This window comes from Engraulis encrasicolus, chromosome 22 (genome assembly GCF_034702125.1).
Source record: "Engraulis encrasicolus isolate BLACKSEA-1 chromosome 22, IST_EnEncr_1.0, whole genome shotgun sequence".
In the NCBI taxonomy this organism is placed as follows: Eukaryota; Metazoa; Chordata; class Actinopteri; order Clupeiformes; family Engraulidae; genus Engraulis; species Engraulis encrasicolus.
In genome coordinates, this window is record NC_085878.1 from 1,272,367 (window position 1) to 1,289,866 (window position 17,500).

Consider the following 17,500-nt stretch of genomic DNA (forward strand, 5'->3'; position numbering starts at 1 on the left):
TGCCAAGTCCACAGCTCTGTGTGCAAAGAAATCCAGCACACTGTCCATTCCACCAACAAACTTTAATACAACGTTTCGGTCATCCGACCTTCTTCAGGTAAAGTTAGGTCGGATAATCGAAACGTTGTATTAAATCCATTCCACCAACAAACTTGAATACAACGTTTCGGTCATCCGACCTTCTTCAGGTAAAGTAACTTTACCTGAAGATGTATTAAAGTTTGTTGGTGGAATGGACAGTGTGCAGGATTTCTTTGCGCTTCACTGACAACCCCGCTGGGATAACATCCTACGCACCTGCCCAACTACAGAGGTGTGCAAAAGCGTCTTTTTTTAACTAAGTCCACAGCTGTGACATCACTGGGGGACAGCAACTACATGACAACGGTGGACGGCAACAGGCCTGCTGACGTGACGGGCTGTACGGGTACACTCCCAGTGTTGTCAGGTGTGTAGGATCAAATCCGGCCCAAAAGGTTCTCAAAAAAACACCAAAATGTTCTAAATTCCGCCAAATTTCTGCAAATTGCATTGATTTCTGTGGGCACAAAACTGCCCAAAGAAAACGCCTAACAGCCAATTTTTCCCGTTTTTACCCGCAGACGGCCATCCCAAGTAGCCCAATTGGGCGGGTAACCGCCCAATCTGGCAACACTGCCCACTCCGTTTTACTACCAATATGCCCTTGGGAAGCGGAAAAGTGGCGAACTGAAATGGAATAAAACTCGTATTAATCATGTTAAGCTCAGGCTCTGTTCTGAGGCATTAAGCTATTTGGGTCCCTGCAGAGACGTCGGCAACCTCAGGCTAACAAAGTACTGAAAAAAAAGAAAACGAAAAAGAAACACTGGTATACATTTGATTTGACGTTCTCTGCATCAGATGGTAGTAGGCTCATAATGTAATGCTGCTATGCCAGGGGATGGCTTCACAATTGACTGTGAAATATGTTACTACCGTAATACTATAGTATGCACGACTACGACACATCTTGCACAATACACTTACATGCAGTGCTTAATTTGAGGGGGAGCAAGGGGGAGCTAGCTCCGGTACCTCAGACGAGAGCTCCGGAACCTTGGATGGAACCTCAGGGAAAGACATCACAGACCTCCCGCTTGACAAATTAAGCACTGCTTACATGTCACAGAGTCTTACTCAATATACTGCAACTTGGTGGTCATTGCCATTCTGGTAACAACAAACATTCAACAAGGGCCATGTCTTCACACAATAATGAGACAGGTCCATTGGCTTGACCAAAGGAGTACAGTAGGACTGACTGTGGCCTGTGCCCTTTGCTATTTTACCATAGCAAACAACTGTGGAAAATTGAAAGAAAAATGTCTGCACACTTAAATCCCCTTTGTGTTCTTTTTAATAAAGATTACAAAGATTATTAAAAAGAACAGAAAGGGGATAAAAGTGTGCAGACATTTTTCTTTCAATTTCACACAGTTTTTGTTTAGGTTTGGCACCTTTCAATCGAGAGTGCGGTGTGATCCGGTTAAACACCATTGCAAACAACCTCATAACCAAATACAATAATACAGCACAATGTCTGGGATGTAGCAAAAGTGATTTACCCTTCATTTCAGTTCAAAGATCCATTAACTAGGGTAGTTGTAGCATCCCTGGATAGCACAGCACCAGGGAAACTGACTGTGTCAACTTCACCACCACAGGTGGAAATACCAGGCTCATAATAAAGTGAGAAATCACAAAATACAAGCAAATTTGAATCAGAGGATCATAATAAGCACTCACGACGGATTCAGATAAGCACTGACGTTACATATGCTACGGTGGATAGAAGACGATATGGCAGGAGGATCTCTAGGCTGCCTTCTACTAAACCTGAGACCGATATCACCAGACAGACCTCATAGCCTCATAGTAATAATAACAGTGCACACAAAGCCTGAGCCTGATTTCTATTCCATTTTCACTTTTACCAGCAGCAGCTCCATTTCCCGGCGGCACAACGGGAGTCAGACACAGTGAAATGACCTCCCCCTGCCCCTCAAGCCAACCCCAGTCAGTCAGTCAGTCGTGTCGTGGAGGGAGGGAGGGAGAGCCAGATGAAATTACGATATGAAGATGGCGCTTGTGGGCACTGCAGGTCTACACAGTAACGCAAACACACACACACACACACACACACATCTTGCCGTAATGTGCTGCAGATCACACTACAAAGCAACTGAATGAGGCTCCTGCTACGAGCGTGATGATATTGAGTTGATGGAGCTCAATGGAGCCATTTATCTTGTGCTGCTGCTGGGCTGCTAGGCTGCTGCTAGGCTCCCGGTGCAGTGCAGTGCAACAAGAGAGCCTAGTTGGTTGTGTGTAAGGACAGACCAATATATATCGGTCAGATATCGGGCCGATATTTGCATATTTTAAGTGTATCGTATAGGCCGATACGCGTGTGGTTTTGGCCGATACGCAATATTTATTTATTTATGTCATTCAGGTTTTTTTAAAAGCACCAAGACACTTTATTTTTTTATTACTTGATTGTTAGACATTACTTGATTGTTAGAGTGGGTGTTTAAATGTTACAAGTTCTACCTCAATTTGATTATGTTAAAGGAATGTTTATTTTTAACTTGAGACCTGGAATATTTTGTCGTTTTTTTCACCCATATCGGCCCCGAATATCGGGTATCGGGTATCGGAAATCGGAAATCGGGTAACGGCCAAGGGTGATGGAAAAAAAATCAATATCGCATCGGCCATTACGGTAAAAACCCTGTATCGGTCGACCCCTAGTTGTGTGGTGCTACTGGTGGTGGTAGTGGAGAGGAGAGAGCTTAATGACTGTTGGATATGTCATAACATTAGCCTAATGGCTCTTATGCCGGCCTTTGATAGTGGCGGAGAGAAGAGAAGAGAAGAGGAGAGAAGAGAAGAGAAGAGAAGAGAAGAGAAGAGAACAGAACAGAACAGAACAGGAGAGAAGAGAAGAGGAGAGGAGAGGAGAGCTGAGAAGAGGAGAAAAGAGAAGAGAAGAGAAGAGGAGAAAAGAGAAGAGAAGAGAAGAGAAGAGGAGAGGAGAGAAAAGAAGAGGAGAGGGGATGGGAGGGTAAAAGACAAGCATTCACTGTATTCATTCAACCTCCCGCTGCCTCTCTCCATTCGTCTGATGTGTGTTTGTTGCGCACGGCTCTGTGTTGACTGACGGTAGTATCTGTATCCGCACCACGCACTGCGAGCAGGGCCGGATTAAGGTGGCCTGGGGGCCCTAGGCTACAGGTGGCTATGGGGGGACCCGGGGAAAGAAAATCTTGCGGCAACTTTACAGAGTGTCATCAGCTGTACTCAACACAACAGATACATTTTTCAACATTCCATCAATTTTTCACTTTTGGCCAATCAGGAGCCCCCTGGCAGGTGAGGGCCCCTACGCTGCAGCCATTTCTAGCCTGTGTGTTCATCCGACCCTGACTGCGATACAACAGAGCCATTACGGTAGGGACACATACACGCGAATTTGCGAACTTTGCCATTCATTCCTATGAGAGAGGCGAAGGCAAGCGAAAGCAAGCGAAAGCAAGCGAACAGGAGCGAAGCGAAGCAAAATTATTAAAGAAAGTTTCATGTTATGCAAATGAGGAGCGAATTCGCCTGCCGCGGCCCAATCAAATCAACAACATAACTGTTCCATTCCATTTGATTCGCCGCGACGACCTGATGACGGTTGGATTTCGCCTCTCTTCGCTTCGCTTGCTTCGCCTCCTATGTGTCCCTACCGTTAGGAGAGAGAATACAGTAGGCCTCGCCTCGCCAGGCTGCTCCACCAAAACGATATAACAATCGGGAGGCTAAACTGCATTGTGTGGACATTACCTTCCTGAAGCTTATGAGCATACACCGTATATGACTAAAGTGCATGAGGTTTATTGAGAGAGACAAGACAGTTACACACACACTCTCACACACACATCTGCGCCCACACACACACACACACACACCCACACACACACACCAAGGCGTGGATGTGACCAACATAGATCAATAATGATTCAGTGATGACTGCAACATGACTCGCTGTCTTTAACTCTTTCTAACTCACGCTGTCCAGTATACCATGAGGAGGCTCTTTACTGTAATATCCTCTGCTGATATATCAGAAGTGATAAACGTATTCATCAACACACTTAAAAATGTTAAAAAATCTCTGAGTGTTAAAGATTGATGCTTGATAAACGATGACAGTAAGTAAGCGTGACCGAAGCCTCATCTGGATGTCTTCTGTTTCTCCCCTAAAAGGGTTCCTTGTTTTTTTACCATGGGAAACTGATCAAAAGAAATCTATTGACACTAAACACACATTTAAGATGCAAGGATTATACGCACTCCAATGAGCTCCCTTTTATACATTATTTTGGAGACGTCTAGTGATGCCACAAAGGCCTTGAACTGACACCTTGATCCTAAACACACACGCTTTAAAAGTTATTCTTGATTGACTTGGCTGCACCAAACAATTACATTAGCTTGTACCGCTACTCCATAACACAACACCAAAGCAAGCAAATAACAGGAAAGGAAATGAATATCATTATGCAATCATAGTATTATAACATATAATGATTCAATTGCACGCTATCTTGATATTATTATCTAGGTGCATTAGACCGTGTCATTGTCCAGTATTCATCGTCAGATCCGCTTGATCCGCATTGACCTCTAATACCTAGCATAAAGGGGCCGCGACTGTGGATACTTAGCACACTAAATAGATGACCCGATGACGAGGGCATTTATTACCACTAGAGAGCAACTGAGGCGGGCACCTCAGAGACACGGCAGCTACACAACCACCTATTATTTCCCTCCCCTGCAATAAAACCCATACACAGTACGTGCAGACTGAATTCAAAGGCTGCTGAATTCAGTGGTTGCTCATTATGTATCCATATACTAGCACACCATGTGTGTGTGTGTGTGTGTGTGTGTGTGTGTGTGTGTGTGTGTGTGTGTGTGTGTGTGTGTGTGTGTGTGTGTGTGTGTGTGTGTGTGTGTGTGTGTGTGTGTGTGTGTGTGTGTGTGCGTGCGTGCATGCATCTCTGTCTGTGTGTGTCCATGCATGCACACATATCTGACTGTGTGTGTGTGTGCAGTATCTGTGTGCATACGTGTGTGTGTGTGTGTTTGCATGTGCAAGTGTGTGTATGTGTATGTGCATGCGTGTGGGAGTGGGAGTGTGTGCAGGCGAGCGGGTGGGTGGTTGGATGACAAAGTAGACAGATCACGGGCGGAGGGGAGGGAAGGTGAGGCCTTGGGGAGCACAGCACAGCACAGCACGGCACGGCACAGCACGGCACAGCACAGCACGGCACAGCACAGCACAGCACAGCACAGCACAGCAGCTTGATCCTAATGGCTGAGGACAGGCCTCTCTGGAGTCCAGGCCCTCGGCTTACACAACGCAATACAATACAATACAATACAATACAATACAATACAATACAATACACCTCACCTCACCGCTAGCCAATACAAGCACTGTGACACCTACTAGCAAACAGCACACGCAGCCTGCCATCAGACCAACGCACACACACACCAAGCAAACAGTACACACACACAGCAAACAGCACACATAGCTGCTAATATACCTCAACCATACCACCAGCGCATAAAATCAGCACGCAATGGAACCCACTAACTACAGTAAACGAGGCCGCCAGTCAAACCTTAAAGGGACACTGTGTGAGATTTGTAGCTGTTTATTTCCAGAATTCATGCTGCCCATTTACTAATGTGACCTTTTTCATGGATACTTTCCACCACCATCAAATTCTAAGTATTCATTATGACTGGAAAAAATGCACTTTTCATACATGAAAAGTGGGATCTTCTCCATGGTCCGCCATTTTGAATATCCAAAAATAGCCATTTTTAGCTGCAAAAATGACTGTACTTGGACCATACTAGAACATATTTGTTTATTACTTCGTAGACTTTCACGTAAAGATCAAATTTGGCAATAGACAGCCCAGTTTCAATGAGCAGCATAAGCTTAGTTGCAGTACCTTTTTTGACCATTTCCTGAACAGTGTCCCTTTAACAATATAGCCAGTGCAGGCCCTGGCACACTACGATACACCTGCCCTAGCAGCCAGCCAGCGCACAGTGACATCAGTGCAGCACACACAGCCGTCAGTTGAACACACAACTTACAGCATACAATACAACATAGTACATTACACAGCCATTAAGCCCACCTTACACAGTCCACCTTACAATACGCAAATTACACACAGCCATAAGTCCAACACATACACTAACAATACAACCAGAGCATAAAGCGAGCGTACACAATGACAAACACGCACACAAACACACACACAGACACGCACCCACACACACACACACACACACACAGCATGAGATCGTCAGTCGAACGCACACCTTAACAATACAGACAGAGTACAATAACACACATTAACTATGCAGTGTGTGTACGCAGCCACCAGTCGAAGGCAGCGTGCACCCCTCGCCCTCACGTACTCGTGGGGTTTCTTCAGTCTGTGACTGTGTAGGAGGGGGAGCGTGACACAGAGAGAAATAGAGGGAATAAGACAGACGGAAAGAAAAAAAAGGAAGGAAAGGGAGGGGAGGAGGGGAGGAGAGGAGAGGAGAGGAGAGGAGGAGGGGAAAAACACTTCCTCCCTCCTCGACAGCTTGTGACTTTGACATAACACAGCAGAACATTTCTCTGACAGTTGAGACAGTGGAAGTGCATTGGCCGTGTGATGGCTCTATGGGCTAACACAGTGACGCCCACCTTTCAAAAAAGGCCAGCAAAGCAAACCTGCCTGCACGTGCACGTCTGCTTAGCTTACACAATTTTTAAAAATGCAGTGACAAATAAACTCTCTTAAGAGTTTAACATCCTCTGGAGTGAATTTGGTCTCAGATCACTCTCCAGGTGCTGAATTGACACTGCACTGTATTGCCGTGTAGCCTACACAGGGCCGCTGACAACTTTTGCTGGGCCCAGGGAAAAGTCATCTGAAAGAGCCTCCCCATCCAATACAAATATATCATGAAAACCCACTTCTGAGTCCCCTCTCTCCCTGGGCCCGGGACAACTGACCCCTTTGTCCCCGCCTTGTCCGTTTCCATGAGTCTACACAGCTCTAGGTCCTAGTATAACGGTAGGGACACATACACGAGAATTTACGAACTTTGCCATTCATTCCTATTAGAGAGGCGAAGGCAAGCGATGGCAAGCGAAAGCAAACGAACAGGAGCGAAGCGAAGCGAAATTATTAAAGAAAGTTTAATGTTATGCAAATGAGGAGCGAATTCGCCTGCCGAGGCCCAATCAAATCAACAACATAACTGTTCCATTCCATTTGATTCAGCGCGGCGACCTGATGACGGTTGGATTTCGCCTCTCTTCGCTTCGCTCGCTTCGCCTCCTATGTGTCCCTACCGTAAGGCAGCTGATTGACTGCACTGCACTGCACTCCGTCCGCAGACTCTCAGTCCAGTCAAGACGGATAAACAAACACACTGTTGTGCTGCTGACAACCCCACTTCGGAAATAGATGCAGGATATCTGCCTGCCTGTGTGTGTGTGTGTGTGTGTGTGTGTGTGTGTGTGTGTGTGTGTGTGTGTGTGTGTGTGTGTGTGTGTGTGTGTGTGTGTGTGTGTGTGTGTGTGTGTGTGTGGATACACGTTGCTATCAGTGTGTGGACAAACTACTGTATCCATTTCAGTTTACCATCTCCAAGGACACAACAGAGGATGAAAATCAGACATAAAATGACACCCTAGTCTAAAGTTATACTGGTAGTGCAGGTAGGTATGTAGCATACACGGACAATGTAAAACTGTATGGACAGATGAGACTCTGATATTAACTCTTAAGACAGCCCCTGTAATACATTTGCTGTCGCCAGAATTGCAAAGTCGTATTGCATTACTCTGTATGATATCGTACTAGTATGGAGATATGGTAGTAAAGTCTTTTCAATGACTACTGGTGCTCCACCAGCGGATCTGTGCACATTAGGAAGCTGCTATTATACTATAATTGTGGATATGCTGTATTAAGTGAATAGAATAATCACCAGTTTACCTCAGGGCTGAACATGGGTCACACTATAGGTGTGCTAAGTGAGTGGCTTACAGTGAATTAAGTATCACTAAAGGAACGATACGGGGTCAAATGCCTTGCTCAAGGGCACCTCACCTTCATGGACGGAGGTGCAGACTGAGTGGAGATAGTTATTCAGTCCCTCTTTTGCCACTGGTATGGGGAAAACTGTGACTTAAATCGTTGGCTGGGGTTTATATAGGTGGTAAAGTGTCTATTTTTCATGTAAGCCGTTGTCTTGACAAGTTAAAAGAGGGAGCATGTCGCTAAGCTAGTGAAAGTCAATGGATCCGTGTAGCATGTAGCAATGCTACATGGATGCATTGACTTTCACTAGCTTAGTGACATACTCCCTGTTTTAACTTGTCTTAAAGCAAGACAACGCTTCACATGAAAAATAAGATACTTTACCACCTTTATAAACCCCAGCCAACGATTTTAACTGTATTAAGCCCCAAAATAGTGACATACCCCTTTAAATCAACCACCTAGCCACTAGGCACATTACTCCTTTTCTAGAATACCTGTACATTCAGTCTCAAGTCTTTCACCGGCTTAGAACTTGCATGACCATAGCAGCGTGTAGGTGCACTCTGACTGTCACTCAACCAATCATGGATGAATCCTGGCGGGGCAACTCCACTCCCCTTCGGCACACAGGGGGATGTGTAAATGACAATCTTCTTCCAGATGCTATAAGGCCTGGCTATACTACTATAGGCTTCTCGACTATAAATAGTTTAACTAACACTCATGGATAAAAATTGACAGAGCCAGTGGCGGAACAATTGCACACAGGGGCCCTGAGCAAGAAACTTGTAGGGCCCCCTGCCCCTATACAGATTCCCAAGCTTACAATAGGGCCCCCAACACCAATACAGGAGGGCCCTGGGCCCAGGGGCAAGTGCCCTGCTTGCCCTCCCTATAGCTCCGCCCCTGGACAGAGCTCTGAGAGCTTCCTGCACTAGATAGAGTAGAGAGTAGAGTAGACTTTCATTGTCATATAGCGAGATTATGTTTAGTAGCAACCCACAAATGCCCATAAAATTAAAGATATATTAACAGTAAATAAATAATATATAAAAATCCATTAAAAAAAAAATCCATGTGCATCTCACAGTATCGATAGTCCTGAAGTATTGAGGGGGGGGCAGGTGACGTAATGAGTTCAAGAGTAGATTGCCGTTTCAATGAAGATTGTGTTGAGAAAACCCCCTCTGAGCAGCCTTTAGGCCTACAGTGTTTGTGAGGCAATAGTGAATACTGACTGGCAATACTGAATATCCAAGGCTGAAACACACGCAGTACTTGGAATGCAGAACTGAGAAATTTGACCTATTTTACACACTTGATGGGAACCATCACTTGACTTTTCAGGAAGTCGTCGAAATAGCCACAAAATCTAAAACGTCCAAATGCAGACTTTGGGCAGACAACTCCTCAAGGCAGAGTTGCAAAACAGCATGCCACACAGTACCTCTCACACAGCTGAATTGATTTTGACTTGATTTTTGTTTTTCATTGGGAGGTCACTGATTAACCCTTTGTTCAGACCCTCTGATATTAACTTATTGTCACTAAAATGGTAATGACCAACTCTTTATTAGTTACGGTATACTTTTTATACAGGCCACATGAGATACATTCAGTATTCAGCCCACATAGGTTAGTATCCACGCTTGGACTAAGTATTCAGGCCATGTATGCCTTGTGCCTCCTACCCTGCCCATAAAGGTGCACTGTGTAATATTTTAGTAGTTTATAATATTTCCAGAATTCATGCTGCCCAGTATTCATTATGACTGGGAAAATTGCACTTTCCATACATGAAAAGGGGGAGCTGCTCCATGGTCCGCCATTTTGAATTTCCTGAAATGGGCATTTTTAGCTGAAATTCTTACTGTACTTCAGCCATAGTAAATATTCATGGAAAGATCAAATTTGGTGACAGCACAATTTCACTGAACAGTGTAGTTGCAATACCTACTCTGGCCACCATCTTACACAGTGCACCTTAAAGTCATAATAACAATGTAATAAAATATGTATCACTTAAGGTATTGTGACTACCTCTTATTATTGCTAAGACTCAAACCCATGCCAAAATAAAGATTATTTTCACAAAGTGGCAGAGATACTTTTCCACCGATAAAACGTAGCTCAGTGGACTTCCTTTTACACAGCTAACCAAACATGGGCATCACGTGACGGTAGTCTAAGATAGAAACAGAAACCACAAGACACCCCAACTAGATGCAATGAGGCATTCCACAGATTGACAGATTTCGGACTTGGGCAGCTTGTTGTGCTGAGCCTGACTGCAACCTGTCCTGGAATCCACCCAACTGCGGAACTCGGACACACTGTTAAAGCAAGACTAATGAAAGAAAGAAGATGTGCAGGGATGTGACAATGAACTACCCCCCCCCCACACACACACACACACACACACACACACACACACACACACACACACACACCTCCCTACCTTCCCTACCTCTGATTCTGCTCTGCTCATCATCCATGTTCTGCAGGACTGACAGACTACCCCTCTGCTTGTCATCCCTTTGATTGGATAGAGACTAATAGTGACTTCACATTAGCTCATTTGATTTTTGCAGTGCTTGAAAGCACTCACTGTATAGTCCATATGATCTTATCATCTCATTATTCTCTTATTTAATTCTATGCTTTATCTCCCCACTCCTTATTCTTTGGACACTAGCCTACTTCCTGGGCTATCGTCTTCAACCTATTGATTCTTCTGTTTCTTATCGCCAGAGAAAATGGTTAATACAAATACACAGGCATGTCATCAGTCGTGACAGCATCTGAAATACGCTGAATAGGGATAATGTGACTGCCAGCAGGTCATTACTATTCACGAACAACAAGAGCATAGGCTACGTAACAGTGTCGTGCGTAATTTTGGTCCGTGGCTGTAGTCCACATTGTATGTGAAGGAACACACGCCTAAATCAATGCTATAGTTCTAGATCTACCTAGCTCTACCTACCGTACATCAAGACGTAAACCTGCATACGGTACATCACACACCACAGACGGCCTCTACGTCACTGTGTGCACAGCTGATGCCTGTCAGCCACTTACCAAATGAACCATAAAGCGCACAGAACCAAATGTCAGCTTGCCAGTTCAAGCTGCACACAAAAAAACTGCTGCTTTCTTGCACACAGATTTATTCCATATTGCATGTTATAAGCGTGTGTTAAGATTATTAACTAGCACATTTCGCTTCACAGCTAGAATGGAAGGATCAGCTAGGCAAGATGCCTATTCATACAACTGTCAAATGCAAAGCGCTAAGGTCACCTGGCGCCCTGCTTATGATTTCAATCTGAATCCAACTCGACTGCACACCTTTCATCGCTAATATTTAACATCCTAAAATGCCCAGTAACCTTGAGCATCCCTACTATCGTGAAATAGCTAGCTAGCCAGCCATCCTACATCCAGGACTGTGCAGCTGTCATCCTGGATGAACGAATGAATGAATGACGATTAACATAATATGCCAAAGACAAATGATGAGAATGCGATAATCCCTTGTTATTACGCATGCGATATAACACATGAATACCCATATGTAATACGCGTGGTGTTTCTTACAGAATCGACCAAGATAGCGAACATCTCTATATTGTGGAGATAGCTATACTGTATGTAGCTCGCTAGCTTAGTAGCCAACCGTGTCAGGTGAACGTCAACATATAAAATACATACCGTGAAAGGGATGTCATTGACGCTTCCAACCGAATAGCAACTGTCCCCGGGGTTAACAGCTCCGGTTAGCACCTGATGAAGATGCATTTTACCTTATTCTCCACTATAAGGATATTTAATAATTTACAACACGAACAGTCTTCCACCCTCTCGGTTTCTCCATCTAGCTAGCAACTGGGAATCCCATCCGTCTGTCTCCGGCCTGACGGTCTGTTCGGGCTAGCTACTATCCCCTGCAACAGTCAGAATATCATGTCCTGTCTTCTATTATCTCGGGCATGGACGAAATGTCGACACGTTCAACTGCACGCTGTGCAGCCTGTCACATAAAGGCTTTTAAATATCCCTTTCTACTCGGTGTCAACAGACAGACACCCGGATTATATCTTTTGGTGAATGACAGGATCTCTCCGCAGCGGCGCTAGCGGGCGCGTTCATGAAGTTCCTGGGCACGACTGCAAACCCATAGAGCTACGCTCATGGATTGCGCAACGTTCACTTGCGTGGGGATTGTCTCGACATCACACCACAAAATCACAACATTTGTCAGTTATAATACCGATTTTGGCACAATATTGTCTGCTTGGGGTAAGACACTTGGAAACCAATGCTTCATCAAATTCAGTCATATTTACAATTTCTAAATCTACGTGCATGACACCCATATAATGAGGAGCGCGCAGCAATGACGAATACGCACGTCTTCATTGCTCATTGAATGCGTGGGGTTTCAAGCTTCGTTTTCCTTTTTATTACCAGGCACTTGGGTTAAGAAATCTTTCAATACGAATACGCCCCATGAACTTTATATTCAACATGCATGCACAGTAGGATGTGGAAGGTATTGCAGTCAAATTCCTCAGCAGGTACATTTTACAGGGCGCACAGGGAATCCCCACCCCCTCTGTGGAAAGCACTTTGGTGCATTCTGATGGAAATAAATTACATGTTTCAGACTGTGGTTGTTTTATAGCTTGTGAATGGCGGGAGTAAACGCAAGTGTTGTTTTTAAAAACAGATGATTGAGCCCAGAAGGCAATTGCATTTTATTATGTATATCATAAAGAAACGGACTAATTAACTGACTTAAGTTTTTCGGAGACAGTGTCTGCAGAGGTATGCTGTGAAATGCAATGCAGCGATAAAGTCATGATGCCATTTTGTCTGAATCACACTTCTATAATGGGCATTCAGCCCAAATTATACATAGTGTATATATTATAATCAACACCAGTAGGCCTATATATTTTATTAGTCAATAGCCATCTAGGACAAATTCCCTTTGCATCCACCGTGTAGGGCCTATGTAGGCCTAATTAATGCATTGCTATTTTATCTCAATTATGATTGCATTTGTAGAAAATGTAAATAGAAATAAACAAAATATGGTGATCATTTTGATTAAATCAATAGGCTAGGTCTTCTTTTGTTATCAAAGGTGTTTATTATCTGTAGGATTAGGGCTGGGCTGGGGCAGAATTCAGGCCGAGCATTTTCAGGCGAGATGAGTCGTTACAAATTGATGGAGATGGGGGTGCTGTGGCGCAGCGCGTTAAGCCCCCCACATTGGGGCTTGCATGCCCACAGCAGGACCCCGGTTCGAGCCCGACCGGGGTCATTTTCTGGCCCTCCCCAATCTCTCTCTCCCAATAATTCTCTGTTCTGTTCTCCACTGTCCTGTAATAATGAAGGCCGGAAGGCCCCAAAGAATACTTAAAAAGAAAAAAAAAAAGAAATTGACAGAGACAATGAAGCCTGTGACAACTTTTAAAGTCATCTATTACATGCTATTTTGACCACAGGAGCCAAAATGAATATTCAAATCTGACTTGGAGAAGTCGGCTGTGGTGGCATGAGCACTGATACCACATTGAGGGGAGGGCGAGGCCAACATCATTAACAGTCTACCGGGCAAATGCCCTTATGGTCATGTGAAGGATCAGGGCCGAATTAATGCACAGGCTATGGCTGCAACTAGGGGCCCCACCTGCCAGAGGGCCCCTGATTGGCCAAAAGTGAAACAATTGCAGAATTTTGATGATGTAATATTGAAAAAGGAGCCTGTAATGTTGACTATAATTTGACATCTTATTCATACTCCTCTCCACAGCTGGTAGACATGTTATCCTTAATTTCTCTCTTGTAATTTTGACACAGTTTATGTAATTTCGTTGTAAAATTAGTCTTACAGGGGGCCCACAGCAAGCTGAAGCCTAGGGGCCCGGACCATCTTAATCCGGCACTGTGTAGGATGCAACAGAGTGGGTGGGCCCAGAACTGGGTCCTCATTACATTACGTATTGAGTGGTGGGGCCCTTCAGGATTACTCTGTCCTGGGCCCGGCGAAAGCTGTCAGCAGCCCTGTGTAGGATGCCCAGCCATGCTGAGTAAGAACACAGAGCATTTACCTCATTGCCCCCTTGGTGTCCTCTAAGCCAGCGGTTCTTAACCTGGGGTGCGGGCACCCCCAGGGGGTGCGCCAGAGATTTCAGGGGGTGCGTGGAATTTTGTTTGAGTTGAGGTTGTGACCAAAATTCTGCTTCCAAACATTATAATTAGGCCAAATTAAGACCAAACTTAAACATGTTTTCATCCCCATGTAAATTCATTAAAGTATTGATTAATGTCTAAAGTAAGAATCAGTGTGGATACAAGTGTAGACGTTTGGGTTGGGGGTGCGAGGCTTGTCTTGGACACAGGTTTAGGGGGTACTTCAAGAACCACTGCTCTAAGCTGTGCTATTGCCAAAGAACACATTTCTAGATGCACCCTTTGGCCAGGAGAAGCTGTTCTTGATTAAAGTAATATTGAGGCAGCCAAGCCAAATGTGATCACGTTCTGGGGTGGTGCAGTCGTCCATCTTTAGGATGGAGTTTATACAGTAAACATACAGTAAAAGATATACAGTAATCCTCGGCAGCTGCTCTTCCATTTCAGTTTTAGTTTTAACAAACAAAATTGGTTCTGTACAGCCAAGTAAAAATACAAAAAAATGCATCTAAGATTTTTTTGGGGGGGTTATAGACCCCCCGGGCACCCCACAAGAATTAAGTGTTGGCAACCCTACATTCACCTCACTGGTGATGGCAGAGGCTGCCACACAGGGTGCCAACCTGCTACCAGGAGCGATTTGGAGTTAAATAACTTGCTCAAGGTCAAGGACACTTCGGATCAGGCTGACACACCTGGGTCTAGGGCTTGACATTAACTGTTTGTTCCCTGGCCACAGTGTCTATGGTTTTCCAGAGTCACTAGCCATTCAACTTTCCCTTCTACTAGCCACAGTTTTGTCGTCCATTTTTAGACAGATTTTCTTTATCATGATACATCTACGCTCAGAAACTGAAGTGATAACTAGATGGTCAGTAAAGGAAGAAAGGAAATTCGCACACTGTTACTGCTCACCGATTTATTTGAACACAACGTTTCGACCCTTTCGACTAGATGGTCAGTGCAATGAAAAAAAAAGAGTATTACATGACACTACAGTAAATCAGACACATAGAATCTGAATGATCTTTATTGAATCTAAATATAAAAGGTGCAAAAACACAATATATGACACTGAGAAATGTCATACCCAAGAATAACTTACCTTACAAAGTGGCTAGAGAGACTAAAATTGTTACTAGTAGTAGCCATGGCCAAGTTTTACCCATTTTTGTCCGGTTGGCAAGTGCCAATTGCCAAGCCCTGTTGAGGTCAAAGCAGGGTTCTAACCTGCAACTTCCTAGTCCCCAGCAGGCACCTCCAGTGGTGTAGTCTACTTTTTTATGGTGGGTATACTGTATATTTGAGCATTTTTTGAAGTGGGTATACTGTATATTTGAGCATTTTTTGAAGTGGGTATACTGTATATATTTGTGCTATTCAAAACAATGGATCAATCAATTTTAAGTGGGTATACTGAAATCCCTGACATTTAGAAGTGAGTATACTCCGTATACCCGCAATAGACTACACCACTGGGCACCTCCAAAAAAAAGTAGCCTACAGGAGAGTACTGCAGATGCCCCATAATTCTTTTAAGCGGTAACAGCAGTCAGACAATCAACATGATCTCCCCATCGGCCTGCCTGCCCTCTTGTAATTATGCCAGGAATAGATGATGGGAGTGAGTGTGAGAGCAGGGGGCTATCAGATTACAGGCCCACTCTACACTCACTGGCTCCCTACGGCTGCCTCTCTCCTGCCGGTAGGTACGCTCCACTCAGCTATCAGCTTTCTCATCTGTTCGGCATTTTTTGTCCTTCTCAAATGTTGACTCACATAGTGTTGTTATTGTTTTATTATATAAATGCCTTCTGAATTTTAGAGGCTGCTTTGGCAGTGGTCCACATGCTGCAATATTGTAGTTATGGTCACGTCACATATGCTCCAGAAGTCATAGGGTAGGCCTAGTGTATTTTGCAGTGTTAACTCAGCACAAACTAGAGAGTAGTGTAACGTATGGCAACTAGCAGAGTGCGGTGTGGAACGTTAGTAAACCTCCCTCCCGAAGCCTCAATACAGTGCGGTAGCGTTGGGCTATTGGACCGGCCCTTTAGCTCAGCAGTCTCGTACTGTGCCTCCCATTCCCGAACCGATGCGTTGACGAGGTGGCAGGTTCGTGGCCCCGAGAGGGACGAACTGTGCAAGAACACTTCAGTCACAGTAGGACCAACACAATGAGTGATAAATCAGACTCAAAAACATCGCAAAATTTGCTAGGTCATCTGCAATAATCATTTTTATGAGCCGAGGGGTATAATTTCCACCTCAAAACATCCATTCACCGTGTCTTTCTACACAGAGTAAAACATTCCCATCCATGCAGTATGTATGGTTAAAGGGACAATGTGCAGGAAATGGTCAAAAAAGGTACTGCAACTATACTGCTCATTGAAACTGGGCTGCCTGTTGCCAAATTTTATCTTTTCATGATAGTTTACTAAGTAATAAACTAATATTTTCTTGTATGGCCCAAGTGCAGTCAGTTTTACAGCTAAAAATGGCTATTTCTAGAAATTCAAAATGGCGGACCATGGAGAAGATACCCCTTTTCATGTATGAAAAGTACATTTTTTTTCAGTCATAATGAACACTTGGAATTTGATAGTGGTGGTATTCATGAAAAAGTAACATCAGTGAATGGGTAGCACTGATTCTGGAAATAAAGAACTAAAAATCCTGCACAGTGTGTACATTTGGGACAAAACATGTACCATCTGCTATCAGTTGTGTGTCCACGCCACAGTCTACTAAATCTCTAGCAGTCCTGATATAGTTGAGAGGGCTGCTTATAGGCCTAAATCTCTGCACTGTTCCCTTGGAGGAGGACTGTTCCCATGCACCATATCGTTCCTGACCACCAGATGGGTTTTGAAATCATTGCTTTGACCCGAGGCCTCCTCTCCACAATGTCTCCCGCTGCATCAATGGGTGGTGCTGTGGTGCTGCTGCATCATAAAATATGACCGGAGGCATCTGTGCACCACCCCCCCCCTATTGCCAATGGTAGGCTCAGCCTTTTTTGAACAAACACCCCCTTGACCTCATCGCAAGCCTGGCAGCGCCCCCTTGACCTCATCGTAAGTCCACAGCACCCCCGGCCCTTAGTATTAAAAAAATAAAATAGACTAACACCCCACCCCCAT

General features: G+C 44.4%; 1 protein-coding gene across 1 annotated transcript in view; it reads right to left on the minus strand.

Moving 5' to 3' along the window:
• The window catches only part of dmxl2 (Dmx-like 2), a 151,807-nt gene extending 139,516 nt beyond the window's left edge, over positions 1 to 12,291 (minus strand). The window contains exon 1 of the mRNA XM_063188608.1: positions 11,865 to 12,291. Coding sequence (XP_063044678.1) covers positions 11,865 to 11,951 — 87 coding nt within the window. The 5' untranslated portion in view covers positions 11,952 to 12,291. The remainder of the gene's footprint in view (positions 1 to 11,864) is intronic.
• Positions 12,292 to 17,500: the final 5,209 nt, after the last annotated feature.